The 14,669-nt window shown below is 36.0% G+C and overlaps 1 protein-coding gene across 1 annotated transcript in view; it reads left to right on the top strand.

Annotated features, from left to right (window-relative positions):
- MYCBP2 (MYC binding protein 2) overlaps window positions 1-14,669 on the top strand; it is a 267,214-nt gene that overhangs the window by 60,596 nt on the left and 191,949 nt on the right. The window contains exons 6-11 of the mRNA XM_040266905.1: window positions 5,913-6,155; window positions 6,395-6,466; window positions 7,874-7,970; window positions 11,681-11,754; window positions 11,894-12,032; window positions 13,752-13,828. Coding sequence (XP_040122839.1) covers window positions 5,913-6,155; window positions 6,395-6,466; window positions 7,874-7,970; window positions 11,681-11,754; window positions 11,894-12,032; window positions 13,752-13,828 — 702 coding nt within the window. The remainder of the gene's footprint in view (window positions 1-5,912; window positions 6,156-6,394; window positions 6,467-7,873; window positions 7,971-11,680; window positions 11,755-11,893; window positions 12,033-13,751; window positions 13,829-14,669) is intronic.

The following is a 14,669-nucleotide window of genomic DNA, read 5'->3' as shown; positions in this document are numbered from 1 at the left end:
TTTAGTGTAGTTTTTATGTCAGCACTGCAGCCTCGTCTTCCTTTGACATAGTCTTGCTCTCTGTCCTCCCCCACCTCCCATCTTGCCCTGAATTTTCAAATGCAGAATTCCTTCATAGTTTCTATATATCTTTTCCCCATTGAAAGAGAAGCATATATTATTTTTTCAATGTTTCTAATCGGTTATGATAGTTTTTCATGGATTGATGTGTTTCTGAGCTATTTCTGCTTCACCCTTGTTAGTGATGAGAAATATAAACTTACTTATAGGGGGACTTGATTTAATTCTTTTGAAATGTTTTCTGGAAATTGAGGAAGAAGTTACAATTTTAAGTCTCATGTGTTCTTTTATGGCCCCTTGGATGATCTCCAGAACATGTCGAAGGGATGCCTGAACCCTGTCATTAGCAGCCAAAGATAGTGAAAGGGGATAAATGGGCTACTGTCTGTGACTTCTTCAGCAATTCTGAACTTTTCTTATCAAATACAAGCAGTCTCCTTTCTCTAGATTTCTGTTCTTATTCTTTACCCTCTTTTTGTCCTGCCTGAAGTCCTCTTTCCCCTCTTTATTATTCTTAAGTTATTTTGAAGTCCCTTTAATTTATTAATTTCCAAACTGTTCTCTGCTGTGCTTTGAAAGTGAAAAATGAAAGTGAAAGTCGCTCAATTGTGTCCGACTCTTTGCGACCCCATGGACTATACAGTCCATGGAATTCTCCAGGCCAGAATACTGGAGTGGGTAGCCTTTCCCTTCTCCAGGGGATCTTCCCAACCCAGAGATCGAACCTAGGTTTCCCACACTGCAGGCAGATTCTTTACCAGCTGAGCCACCAGGGAAGCTTTGAGGATTCAGCAAAATTTTAGTTTAAATGTATACAAATACTTTCCAAATTTTAATAGAATAACACAAACATTCAAATATCCATGCCAAATGTTAAAAACATAGTGACCATATATACAGGTTCTTATTAGAATCCAGTGATTTTTTGTGTGTAGATTTATTTGAGAGGATATGACATGAGATCATAAACAGTGAGTTGAAATTAGCTAGTGCAGAGGGAGGAGGTGTTTGTGTTCATGGTGTAGAGAGAGAGAATAGTCTTGGTGTCTGTGTGCTAAAGCATGGAAAGAGCAGTAAGAGTGGGACACTGAAAGCTGGAAGAAGTTTGTGTAGTTACAGTGTAGAGAGCTGTCAGATAGCAAAGACAGGACTTGAACCCATGTCTGTCTGGCTGTAGTTATGCTCAAGCATTGGGCTGCACAAAACTACTCAGTCCCCTGAACCAACGGCCGAGGCTCTCTTAAGGACCTTCCCCATCACTGTATACCCAGCTCTAAGTCAAAGGCCATATTAAAACCTGTTATCTTAACATGACCTATAGTGTTCTTCATGATTTGGCCCCATTTCACCTACCTATTCATTTCACAAAACTCTCTTGGCTGGGCAATGATTTGGAGCAGGTAAGAAAAGCCTTCTTCAAAAATGTAATTGTTGTATCTCAAATTATCTGGGATCCAAAAGTATATTACTTATCTTGTTCCAAAAAGCTTAAGCTGAGACTTTAAGGTAAGGTTGGTCATAATGTAAGGTCTCTTATTGGAAGAGACTAAAGTCCCTTCTGTAAAGATGAACTCCAGACTTCACAGACCTCCCACTGACACGCCACCACTGAATCGGACTCACAAACAAAAAGGACAGAAAAAAGGCACCAGCATTGAGAGTTAATAGAAAGAAGCAAAGCAGAATCAATCTTGCCAAGTCTCTCTCTCTCTCTATATATATATATATGTATAATTTGATGTTAAGTATGTATATATTTAATATGGTTAATAAAGTGTCAAAAGTATTATTAAGGAATAAGGATATACAAGATAATCAGATCAGAAAACAAACCAAATAGAACTATTGGAAATGAAAACCAAATGGTTACAATTAGAAACTTAAAGGATGAGTTAACTAGTGAATAATGTAGTTGAAGACAGAAGCAGTGAACTGAAAAATAGAGGAAGAAATTATTCAGAATGCAGCACAGAGAGATAAAACATGAAAAATAAGAAACATAGATAGAGAATGAGAAAGTTTGAAGTATCAGTACAATCTTAATTACACAAGGCCAGTAATAGATTTGTGAAGAGACAGTATTTGAAATAATGGCTAAGATTTTCCAGAATTGGTGAAAGACTTGGAATCCTCAGATTAACAATGTCTAGTTTATCAGAATAAAATTTCTAGGTCCTGCCACACTGCTGTTGAGAGATCAATAGGAGAGAAAAAGGGGTACATATGAGACTTCTAATTGTAGTTCTGGGTTTTCTTAAAACTAACACTCAGAAAGCAGGAGACAAATAGAGCCATGTTGGAGACGCCTAGTTTCTGCTCTGCTCTCCACCCTTGCAATCTCCACAAAGATTACAATAAAGGATTCTTTTTAAAGTATAAACTTCTAAGAATGGGACACATTTTTAGAACGTAAATACTGGGAAAGCTTAAACCTAAACTTCTGAAGAAGCTAATACCCACAGAAAGTAAGTTGATTTTCACCTAAAAATACAGATAGAATTTAGAATTGGAAGAAATAGGTTCCTGGAAAATGGTGGTGAGGGGTAAAGCTAAAAATAGACTGGGAGTCTGTGTAATGAAAGCTCCAGAACCTCAGAGCCCTTCCTCTACACTTCCCAGCCAGTCACCTGTCCTCCTGTCCTACCCCTAAGAGTTAGGTTTTCTGTGTAAAGAAATTGAGCCAGAGAAGCCAGGGGAAACCAGGCACAGTTGAGACTGAAATTGAGGAGCCAGGCTGAAGATGGAAATTAAATGAAAGTCTCCATATTGATGATGGCCTTCCTCCATCCTCAGAGTTCCCAGTATACTGAGAGTGAGGCTTATAGCTTCTAGGAAAAAGACTGGAAGAGTCTTCTTTGGAGAAAAAAGTGAGGAAAACTTACAGACGCAGACATTTGGCAGGGAATGAGAGACCCTCCAGTGAAACTGCTGAACTTGGCGGGATCAGTTTGAGGTGTGCTCGCTGTCTGTCAGACCCTATTGGTTCACAGCAGCTTCCTGAGGTGAGCTTGCCATCTGTCAGACCCTGTCCATTCACAGCAGCTTCCTGTCAGTTTTTTTAGTCGCTTAACAAATAAGTGTATAGCCAAGTATTTGGAGAAGGAAACAGCAACCCACTCCAGTTTTCTTGCCTAGCAACCCCTCCAGTTTTCTTGCCTAGAGAACCCCCTGGAAAGATGACCCTGGCAAGCTACAGTCCGTGGGGTTGCAAGAGTCAGAAACAACTTAGAGACGAAAGGGAGAGAGAAAACCAAGTATTACTGGGTTGACGTGAAAGACAGAGTCCCCCAAATCAGTAAAAATAGTAATAATAACAATTTTGCTGAAAAGAGTACAGGGAACAGAAAACCTCTAAGTAAGAGTAATTTGTATTTTAAAGAGGGATGAAAAGATGATTATTTACATTAAACAGCAGTGTTTTTTTAAAATTCATAACAGAAATTTTGCAAGTTAAAAATATAAGATCACAATAAAATCAGTAGAAGCATTAGAGAGGTCCCCTGACAATAGAAAACAGAGCAAAAGAAAGAAAATAGATTATATGAAGTAAAATTAGAGAATCCTTCTAGAAAATCCAGTATTTAATAGGTATTCAAGCAGAGAGGATGGGCTTCCTGGTGGCTCAGTGGTAAAGAATCTGCCTGCCAATGCAGGAGATGTGGGTTTGATCCCTGGGTGAGGAAGATCCCCTGGAGAAGGAAATGACAACTCATTACAGTATTCTTGCCTGGGAAATCCCATGGACAGAGGAGCCTAGTGGGCTGCAGTCTTTGGGGTCACAGAGGGTTGGACACATCTGAGTGACTAAACAACAAGCAGAGAGGAAGAAATCACCTAAGCTTCATAAGGAGACTTCCCATCCCCCAAAGATACACATTTCGTATTGACAGAACCCACACTGAGTGCCCAACACAATGAATGACAGAAAGACTCACATCAAGTATAACTTTGCAAAATCATAACACCATAAAGAAAGAATAGCAGTCCCAGAGTGCAAAACCAGGTTATGTACCAGAGATTGAGCAGAATGTTGTTGGACTTGTCAAAAGCAGCATTGGCATAAAAAATAACAAACAGTGCCTTCAGAGTTCTGAGGGAAAATGATGTTCACTCTATTTAGCTCAGCTCTCAGTCATGTGTGAGGGAAGATAAAGATGATTTTGAACATGCAGAACGTGAAACAGTTTCAGCCTCTGTGCCTGCCCTTGTCCTTAGGGAGCAGGGCTTCTTGAAGGATATTGCCAACGGGAAACATTAGAGATGATGTTTGAGAGGAAGATGAGGAGCCCATAGGGGTAGGTATAGAAGAAACTTAGCAAATGCAAAAATAGGGCAATTGTTGACTCAGTGAAGAAAAAGAAAAATTATGTAAGGAAAATATAGTATGTGATACAGTTTTGTTCAGTTCTGCACCATGATCACACAGGCACAATAAAATGACTTCGAATAATGCTTTAACTAGAGATGATTGTATAGCTCAATTTGGAGGATTTGAGAAAAAAGGAGGAGCGTCATCTTTGATAGTAGACTCATTAGAAAGTATCTGAAACAATAAAAATTGAAAATGAAGCTGTGGCATATAAGAATGTGGGTATCAATTCTAGATAAGACAGTTTTAAGTTTAATGTAGTTACTTCTAGGGGGAGAATTTGTAGTATTCAACCATATACATAAATAAAAGTTTCATAAAAGTAAAAGTTCTGTATTTTGATTGGGTCAGAGGCCTCAGATCTCAAAGGGGAAGAGGAAATATCAATAAACAGTGGGTTAGTTATCCCTCTGAATCTCTGCCCTCTAGAACAGTGCTGTCCAATAGAAGTATACTGTAATCCACCTATGTCATTTAAATGTTTCTATTAGTCACATTAAGAAGATAGAAACAGATGAAATTAATTTTAATAATGGATTTTCTCAACATTCCAAAAATAATTTCAACATGTAATTAACATGAAATTATAAAATCTATACTCTCTCTTGCTCTCTCTTTTTTTTTTTTTACTAAGCCTTCAAAAGCCAGTGTGTATTTATATTTAAATCACATTTCAAGTCACATTAACCCTATTCCAAGAGCTCAGTACTCACATGTGGCTGGTGGCTGCCATATCTGATGGTGGAGCCGGAGAACTGGGGCTGACACAGTGCCCTTGGGTCTGCCCCTGCAGTCAGATACGTGGCAGGTGGCAGCCGTCTTTGGGTAGTGAGAGAGAGGCAGAAAGTGAGAAGCAGGGGGATTTCTCTGGGGCCCGACTATTGGTCCCATGCTGGTGACTTTTGAGGACTCATTTACCACAAATACCAGATATTTGATAAATATTGGTTAAATGAATGCTGGATAAATACATAGTTCATAAAATTAAGTTTTCGCATCACAGAAAAATGTTGATGTTAATGAGTACTAGGCATAATAAACAATGTAGAAGAGAATATTGGAAATTTTGTTTCATCTGTAGAAGAGCAGTATTTCTCTTATGCTTAATTTTGTACTTCAATGTCATGTAATATATTAATGGATATACATATCATACAAAGATACCATTTTGGTTTGTGTGCACTCTAATACAAAAAAATATGTTTCAGTATTCATACTTTTTACTAATCTAGTATGTTAACCTGTGTTTTGGAGAAAAATGCATATTTCAGTGTTTTTGGTCACAAAGCAAATTAATGTTCTTTGTGTTTACATTTTTGTTTTGTCCTGCTTGAGATTTGTTTCTTACAGATTTTCAGTTGCTACTTTTTGCTGACATGCCAAATATGATCCTTCTGAATAATGTTTTTTCTTATAAATGATATATTAATAAAGTATCTTTGTGTTTGAGATGTTTGAAAATGACTGTTTTTCTTCTGACTAGGTGCCAATGATACTGAATTCACTACAGAGAAGTGTACAGGCAGTGTTGGTGGGAAAAATTCAAATTCAGGACTGGTTTAGCAATGGCATTAAGAAAGCAGCTTTAATGCACAAGTGGCCATTAAAAGAAATATCTGTTGATGAAGATGATCAATGTCTACTTCAGAATGATGGATTTTTTCTTTATCTGTTATGTAAAGATGGATTGTACAAAATCGGCTCTGGATATAGTGGAACGGTTAGGGTAAGTGATTTTTTTTTTCTTTTTTGGGTAAGTGATTCTTAATCAGAGTGGAAGTTATATCTTATACTGAATTATCTTCTGTTTGTTTCTTGCTTTTAGAGTGCCATCTAAGTTTGATGTTATTTCTTTGAAAATAAAAATGGAACATATGTGTTAAATGTCATTCATCTGTGTATGTTAGTTTTCACAGATTATTAATAATAAAACTGTTGCTACAGCTAACTTTCGTTGTTTTGCAGGGCCATATATATAATTCTACATCTCGCATCAGAAACAGAAAAGAAAAAAAATCTTGGTTAGGGTATGCTCAGGTAGGAGAATATCTCGTAGTAAACCAAACTTTTCTTCCTATCTTTTAAAATATGTGGTTCATACTTGTGTCATCAGTAAATAATATCACTTCTATTTAAACAGATATAGCGTGTTTTTAATAATACTAGTGATATGGTGTAGTATAAGGAATGTTGGCTTAGAACATTGACATTTTCATAAGAGGTTTACTTTTAGGTCTGGCCTTGCTTCTTACCAGCTGTGAGACTGTGGACAACTCAGCTAGTTTATTTGACTCTGTGTGATTTAGCTTAAAATGGGAATAAATATGTCTCCTGTTGGAGTCCTTGTTTAAGTGAGCCTCTAGTTAAGCATCAAAGCCTACCTTTATTATTTGCAAATCTGAATTGGGAATGTAACTGTGACCCAAAGCCAGATTAAAGCTTTTTACCATGAACTGTTCTAAGTCTAGATCAGTGCCTTCCAGGGAGTGGTGTGTGGTCTCCCCAGTAGGCAGCTTCCTGCGTGGAAGTACATGCAGAGAATAACCAGTGACAGAAAAGGTCTGGGCCAGTGTTGCTCTATTAATGCTGTGTTCTCATCACCTGACTGACATGACCAACTGGGTGTCAGCAATTGGATGCATGAGGCAAACGAACAATGAAGCAAATGAACGAAGGTCAAAGGGCCACAAATATTTATTTTATACTCTCCTTTCCTGAGAAGTGAAGCCCAAGTTTCCTTGTGGAAGATTATAGAATAAAGATGTCCCTGCATTCCTATCTTGCCTAGCTCTCAGATTGTTGTCAGCATCAGTTAAAAAAAGATATTTGAAAGCATTTTGAAAATTATAAAAATTATTGTTGTATGAAAAATAATCTTACTATCAATTTTGGGGGGAGATTTTGAAATTAAAATTTAAATATCAAATTAATTACTCAGTGATTGTCTCTCAAAACATAACCTAGTTTAAAATTTCAAATTTTTATTTGCCACTGCTGTATTTTGTCTAACAAATAATGTCCTGGAAATACACTTACTGAAGTATGTTCAATGACATATCACTCTATCTAAAACCACTACTTTATTGATTTTTAAATATTAGCCTAGATATTTGTGAAAATAACAGCAGTCATTTCTATTATTTACTTGGCAAGTGATATAATAATTTTGACCAAAATATTTTTACTGTCCTGTGTGGTGTATATAATATTTATATTATAGAATTAATAGGTTAAATTGATATTTAGTGGTGTATACTTCCTCCTATTAAAGTATATTCAGGTCCTTATATTTTAAATCTATAATCTGTTTTAGACATCAGTATTGATGCATTATTGTACGTCAAAACACTGTAATACAGACCTGTATGACTACTTCTTCTAGTAAGTGGGTAATGAAAAAATATTTTAGTATATAAGAACACCAAATTTTTTTGTTGTTGTCAGGGTTATTTATTGTATAGAGATGTGAATAACCACAGCATGACAGCGATAAGAATAAGCCCTGAAACACTGGAACAGGATGGCACTGTGCTGTTACCAGGTATGTTACTCAACTAGTCATCTGTTATCTTCACAGGTGATTTTAAGAGATGTGCATGTCAGGCCGCTGAGACATATAAAGAATGGTTAGCAAGGAACAGTGCTCGCTTACAAACAGATTGAAGCAATCTTGACATGCAGAACATTTTATAGTCTATAGGAAATTAATGCATGTGAGAAAAACAGATACTGTAAATATAGTCTGAAGTGTTTTAATACTTATTTTCAAATTCTTGCCCAAATTCTGTAGCTTGTTTCCCCCCACCCTCACCCCACCATGCCTTTTCAGCTCCTGAATCAGTGGGGGAGGGGGGTGTTGGCTTTGTTGTCCTTAATAAACCCATGACCCTGGCTCTTGAATAACCTTGGTGTAAAGAACCTTCTCTTTAATTTTAGTTTAACAACAGTGTGCCTTGTGTTTTCTAATTTATTTTTAAAGGGTTTTCAGAGACAGAGGTTTTTAGGGTGGGTCAGAAATTTAAAAAATTCTTTCGTTTATACTTTTTGATAATACTCTGATAAGGCATTTTGGACACAATTCATTTTGTTGTAATTTTGAGGTTGTACATATGTATTTATCCTTCAGATCACCGTGCTGACTTAAATTCTTGGGCAAATGCATAATGTATTCTCCACTGTAAGGTATTTGAATTTGCTTATACCTTAATACCTTCTCTGTACTAAAATCTTCAGTGTTTAATACATCTACCAACAATTTCATGGTAAGCAGCAAAACTACTTCAAGGCACTTGGCCATCTGAAAATGATTGAGAACTTCTGAAGAACACAGTATGAAGGTTAATTGCTCCCTGGCTGCTTGTTAATTTTTAAGATTTTTTATAACCTCATGAAACATTTATTTGAATATAGCTATATATATATATATATCTCCAAATTAGTGTACCTGGTAAGCTAAATGTCACATTTCATGTGTGTTTCACAAATAAAGCTACTTTGGAAAACAGATGACTTATTAAAGCCATTTGGTAAATAACACTGTTTTCAAATATGTCTACAGGAGGTTTGTTTGTTTTGTGTTTGTTTGTTTTTTAATCATCACAAGTCCAAGGCCATGTCTCTGATCCCTCTGATCCTGATGATGATGATAACAACAATAATAGCAAAAATGTTCAGAAATAGCATGTGCCCCATATATATATACATATGTTAAAAGTAATCATGTTTATTGTATAAATATCGTATGAACAAAACAAAATGAAAATTAATTGTAACCCCACTTCCCATCTGTAACCACTACTGACATTTAGTGAAAAGTATTCTTCCCTTTTTCTGTGCACATTGTGTACGTACATGTACAGAAGTGATTGTATGCTATCGCTTTTTTAACCTATCCCTTCCACTCAGTATTCTGAGTATATTTCCGGGTCATTAAATAGTCTTCTATGACATCACTTTAGTGTCACAAAATATATTCCATTGATTAGTGTGTTGAAATGGGAATGCCTTCTAATTTTGTGCAGAGTGAATCTCACTCCAGTGAGCACCTCTGTCACTCTTTGGTAAGTCATTTTAGGATGTCTTAATGGAAGAAAAGTTCTCAATCCCATGCCCCACCCCCCCAAGACAGATGGATAGAAAGGATTTGCTTTTGAAAAACCTTGATCATTTAACAGAGACTGTAGCTGAGAAAGACCATTTGAAAATGGTCTACCTCCAGCTGTTTTATGTATTCCATCATGGTAAAAAAAAAAAAAATGACTTGTTAATATTCTTATTGGTTGAAATCCCTCGACTTCATTTAGCATATGAAATGCGACTTTTAACAATACAAATGTGGCTTTCTGTGTTTCACAAATAAGTACCATATTCATGGTGAGGAAGGAACCAAACTGGGTCAGAATAGTCCCATGTTGTGTGTCTTGATATTTTCCCGAAGATGCTGTCTTAGGACATCACATGACGGAGACTGAAAGGATGAAGAGCGCAATCTTTTTGAAATCGTGCGGCAGGAAGACTTGCCTTCAAGCCTGAAGAAGCCTGTGGTCGTTTTTCCCTTTCTTTGACCTGGACGGCAGTTTTCTTTAATAGTCCCCTTTTTTCCCTTAGCTAGGGGTTTATAGATGGTAATGAATACCATGTTTAAAATTGACAGAAATCTAGTAATTCTTTGAGCTTCATGTTCCAACTTGTCTTATAGTCTACTTTATAAATGAGTTATTTTCAGCCCAGCGCTGACGAGCTGAAAGCATACTTTGCCCCCTGTTAATTGTAGCTTGAGCCTTGTATGTTGGCATACCTTTTGTATTGTACCCCTGTCATTACTCTTTGTGTCTGGTGACATGCTGCCTCCGATCACGAGGGCTTTTGCTACTCTTCTTGCGCCGTTTCACTCCTCACCCCTGCATTTATCTGAAATTATAATGAGTTTTTCTTCTTTGCTTTTTAGTTTAAAATCTTACTGCTTAGAGCTTGAGAAGCATCTTTCTTGCGCCTCTTTGTATTCTGTACAGTGGACTAGGAACTCTTTCTTTCGATTTCTCCTCTCTTTGATTACCAAGTCTCTTGGGCTACCAGTGGGCCTTGTCTCCCAGTTTCTATTTCCAGTTTGTGATCACTGAATTCTCTATTTGGTAAGGGTCTGCCTGTGTTTTGCATATTTATAATAAGGAAGTATGCTAGTATGAAGCTCCTGGGCAAAGATATAGAGTAATCCAGCTTACTTGGGTGGGCTCCATTACTGCATTCCAAAACCAGAATTTTATGTTCTGTTGATTCAGGTGCAAATAGAAATGAAATATTATTTCTTTGGCATTGTAATTAATGGAGAGATTCATCCTAGTTCTCTGCAGTTATTTTGGGAAGTGTGTGTGTGCTTTTAGACTTGCTTGCTGAACATTTGTTTTTTCAAAAGGATACAGTTTATACTTAGATACTGAGCTGCTTGTAGTTTCATGTTATTTTAGTAGCAATCACTAACACATGTCCCAGTGGTCCTTCTGTAATACGGCTATCCCTTGTTACAATTGTGCTTGTCTGCATATTTTGATCAAAGTATGTAGTACACTGTTCTACAGAGACTGTATAGTATTGATGAAATACGGCATTCCAGACAAAATATTAGCACTTTCAGACCAAAAAAGAGATAAATCAGCTTAGATGTGACTGTTTTATGAAGGATGAACATTTTAAAAGTGTATATAGCATGCTATATGCTAAAAATAGTGGGACTAGGCGTTAAACCTTGAAAACTGTACAGCCAGTTCTACTTTATAAAGCAAGGGATATCTGTAGATGGACAGCATAGACCTCAAATGCAGAAGCTTTAAGTCTGTCTGTATTTTTCTGTGACACTAATGACTGTGATGTTATGTCTGAAGGTAGAGTGTTGCCTACCTCGCATGTGATTGTATTGACATGGTTATAACCAATATTATAGTTTGTTCATTGTGGTGCATGTTTATTATCAGACTATATCTAATACTAATTCATTTTGAAATTAGGCGGACTCTCAGGTCCATGATTATGGAAGATTAATAAATGTAAGCACAAAATGTAATGCGTATAATTAGTTGAATTGTTTAGTTTCTGCTAATCTGTAGCTCTTTATTAAAAAAGCACAGTCTCTTATTGAGTTTAAATTATCTTTATTGTGTGGAGAACTCTCATTCTGACTTCAGCAGAGGAGTAAAGTCATTTTGTGAGGTGTTTATTTATACTGTAATGAAATTGCTGTTTCTTCCTTTTGCACAGATTGTCACACTGAAGGTCAAAATATTTTATTCACTGATGGAGAATATATTAATCAGATAGCTGCTTCCAGAGATGTAAGTATTCTGAGTCATGAAAAGCTGGTATAAACGGAATTCTTTTTTCATAAATTATTTGATTTGTATTAGGTGGGAAGTAGAACCTTAAAAGATCCATTCATGTAACAGAATACTCTGGTTGTTTTATTTCTTTTAGGATGGGTTTGTTGTCAGAATATTTGCTACAAGCACAGAACCTGTGCTACAGCAAGAATTACAACTTAAACTGGCCAGAAAATGCTTGCATGCCTGTGGTATCTCACTATTTGATCTGGAAAAGGACTTGCATATTATAAGTAAGATGGTCAAAAAAACCTTTCTTCCATATTTTATTTTCAGATTTTTTTTCTTTTGAAAACTAACATTGTGTTTTCAGCATTATATTACAGCTTGTATTAGGTGGCTATTTTGCTGTCTGTTACTATGAAGCGCACTTATGAGTAAACATGTACAAGTAACTAGGAGTAACTTGAAGCCTTTGACTTTTATTTGAACAAGTTTATCAGGATAGCCATGGAATGATTCCATAGATTGTCACAATGGTAATTGGCCTAGCATTTGATTTAAAAATTTTCGTTTGGATATAGAAATAATAGACATTCGCAGAGTATTTCTGGGATTTAGCATACCTACTCTTGCCATGTCATAGTAGTAAGTAGGATTAGTTTCCATGAGAGTCTCAGTTTTGGTTTGCTATACTGACCCCAATTTAGTAGTTCCGTGTCTTAACTTGTGGGATTCTTTGGAAGACTCGGCTGTTTTGACTGTTATTAAATTTATTAAATTTCATTAGTGATTTACCTTGCACATTTATATAGTATTTTGTTTTTCCATAGAAAAATACTGTATTGAACTCATCTTTTCCAAATTTCAAAATCCTGTAAACTTATTAATAGTTTATATAATTGGACAAACTCATAAAATGTGCTTATAAATGTTTACTCATAGTTTCACACCTTGAAAGTATGCAGAAGGATCTGTGTGTGTATATGCACACATATGCATTCAAATTCATGGAATATCTACGTGAAACCTTCTGTAGAAAAAACTTGGAACAGGGAATCTAAAATACCTTAATTCAAATATCTGCATAGTATTGTTCAAATCCAAACACTCCGTGTCAAGCCCTACCTTACCACACTTTATATATTTGCTCATTTGTAGGCCAAACAGTATAATTATGAGGTGTGTGTGTATTAGTCACACACTAGTTGGATACAAAGAGTTGTATCCAACTCTTTGTGACCCCATGGACTGTAACCCACCAGGCTCCTCTGTCCGTGGATTTCTTCAGGCAAGAATACTGGAGTGAGTTGCCATTTCCTTCTCCAGGGGATCTTCCCGTCCCAGGGATTGAACCTAGGTCTCCTGATTGCAGGCAGATTCTTGCCCATCTGAGCCACCAGGGAAGCCCTAATTATGAGGACCAAATAGGAAAGTCTCATGCATTTTGTAATGCCTGATAGCTAATAGATGCCCAGTAAAAATTAGTTCACTCATTAATTGAAGGAATTCAGCTAACATTGATTTAAGCAATTTTTTTAATACTAAGAAAATAATTTGGCACTAATCTGAAACACCTGGGCTTCCCTGGTGGCTCAGTTGGTAAAGAATCTGTCTGCAATACAGGAGACCCAGGTTTGATCCCTGGGTGGGGAAGATCTCCTGGAAAAGGAAATGGCAACCCACTCCCATATGCTTGCCTGGAAAATTCCATGGACAGAGGAGCCTGATGGGCTACGGTCCATGGGGTCACAAAGAGTTGGACATGACTTAGCTGCTAAACCACAATCTGAAACAAATGAAGAAGCTTATGGTAACTTTATTCTTGCTTGGAGTAGTGTAGCTACTGTTAATATTTTTTCAAATTGAGCCATAGGACATACTGTGTCATCCTTATTTTTGAGTGATATTAATTGGATTAATTTTTTCGTTACTCGAAGTCATACAAGTTGTGGTTCAAGTTATTCATATTAAAACTTAATAGTATTTATGAAGTCTTACTGTATTGTCAGGCACCGGATTTGATGAGGAGTCAGCAGTTCTTGGTGCAGGACGAGAGTTTGCACTAATGAAAACAGCAAATGGAAAGGTAAATTACTCTTAGGATTAAAAATGAACATTATTTGCTATAAGAGATAGTTGGTATAATCAGTTGATTAGCTTACATAGTTTACATGTATAAACAATCATGTTTTAAAGTTTGATTAAAGATTTTATATATAGTAAAATTTCATGTTGAAATAGTATTAAAAAATTGTGACATTTGAGTATGAAACTTTCTAAACTTTATAAAATGTTCCCTTTATACAAATATTTAATTATGGAGGTCTTTGTGTAATTTTTTGAGTTGGGGTGAATTCACATTTGTGTTTATTTTGGATAGGATGTCCCTTGGAAATTTTTGTAAATGTGAAGACATTTAGACTACAAGTTGAGGAAAGTAGAAGGATGTACAATTAAGTTGCAGATTGTAGAGGTCTATTTATAAAGATGGAAGGTTTTTTGTATCTGGTGATGTGAGGATAAAGTAAGGTAATTAAAAGAACATGAAAGTGAAAATTATGAGGCATATACAGTATATTTGTATGTGAGGTTTTTTTCACTGGGAAAAATGAACTGAGAATTTTATAATTTCCTTCTATGTTTGGAGTATATATATATTTATTCATATTTATTCAGGATACTTACAAAAGATGATAAGTATCCTGAGTAGATATGAAAAAACTGTTGTGAACTGTGTATTTTTGCATGTATATATGCCTATTTCTCTCCTGCTCAGTTGTCAGAAGTTGAATAGTATTAAAGAAAGAGTCTGAGTTCTTGTTGATTTTATTTTCAATAAAGTATGGAAGTTTTTTTCTGTCATGTGAAACCTGGTGCACTACTCCAAGAGGCACTGTAATTCCTGTTTTGTATTTTTATTTATACCC

The sequence above is a fragment of the Oryx dammah genome, unplaced genomic scaffold (assembly GCF_014754425.2).
Source record: "Oryx dammah isolate SB20612 unplaced genomic scaffold, SCBI_Odam_1.1 HiC_scaffold_24, whole genome shotgun sequence".
NCBI classification, from domain to species: domain Eukaryota; kingdom Metazoa; phylum Chordata; class Mammalia; order Artiodactyla; family Bovidae; genus Oryx; species Oryx dammah.
Note: the sequence above shows the minus strand (reverse complement) of the source record. Positions and strands in the feature narration are given on the sequence as shown.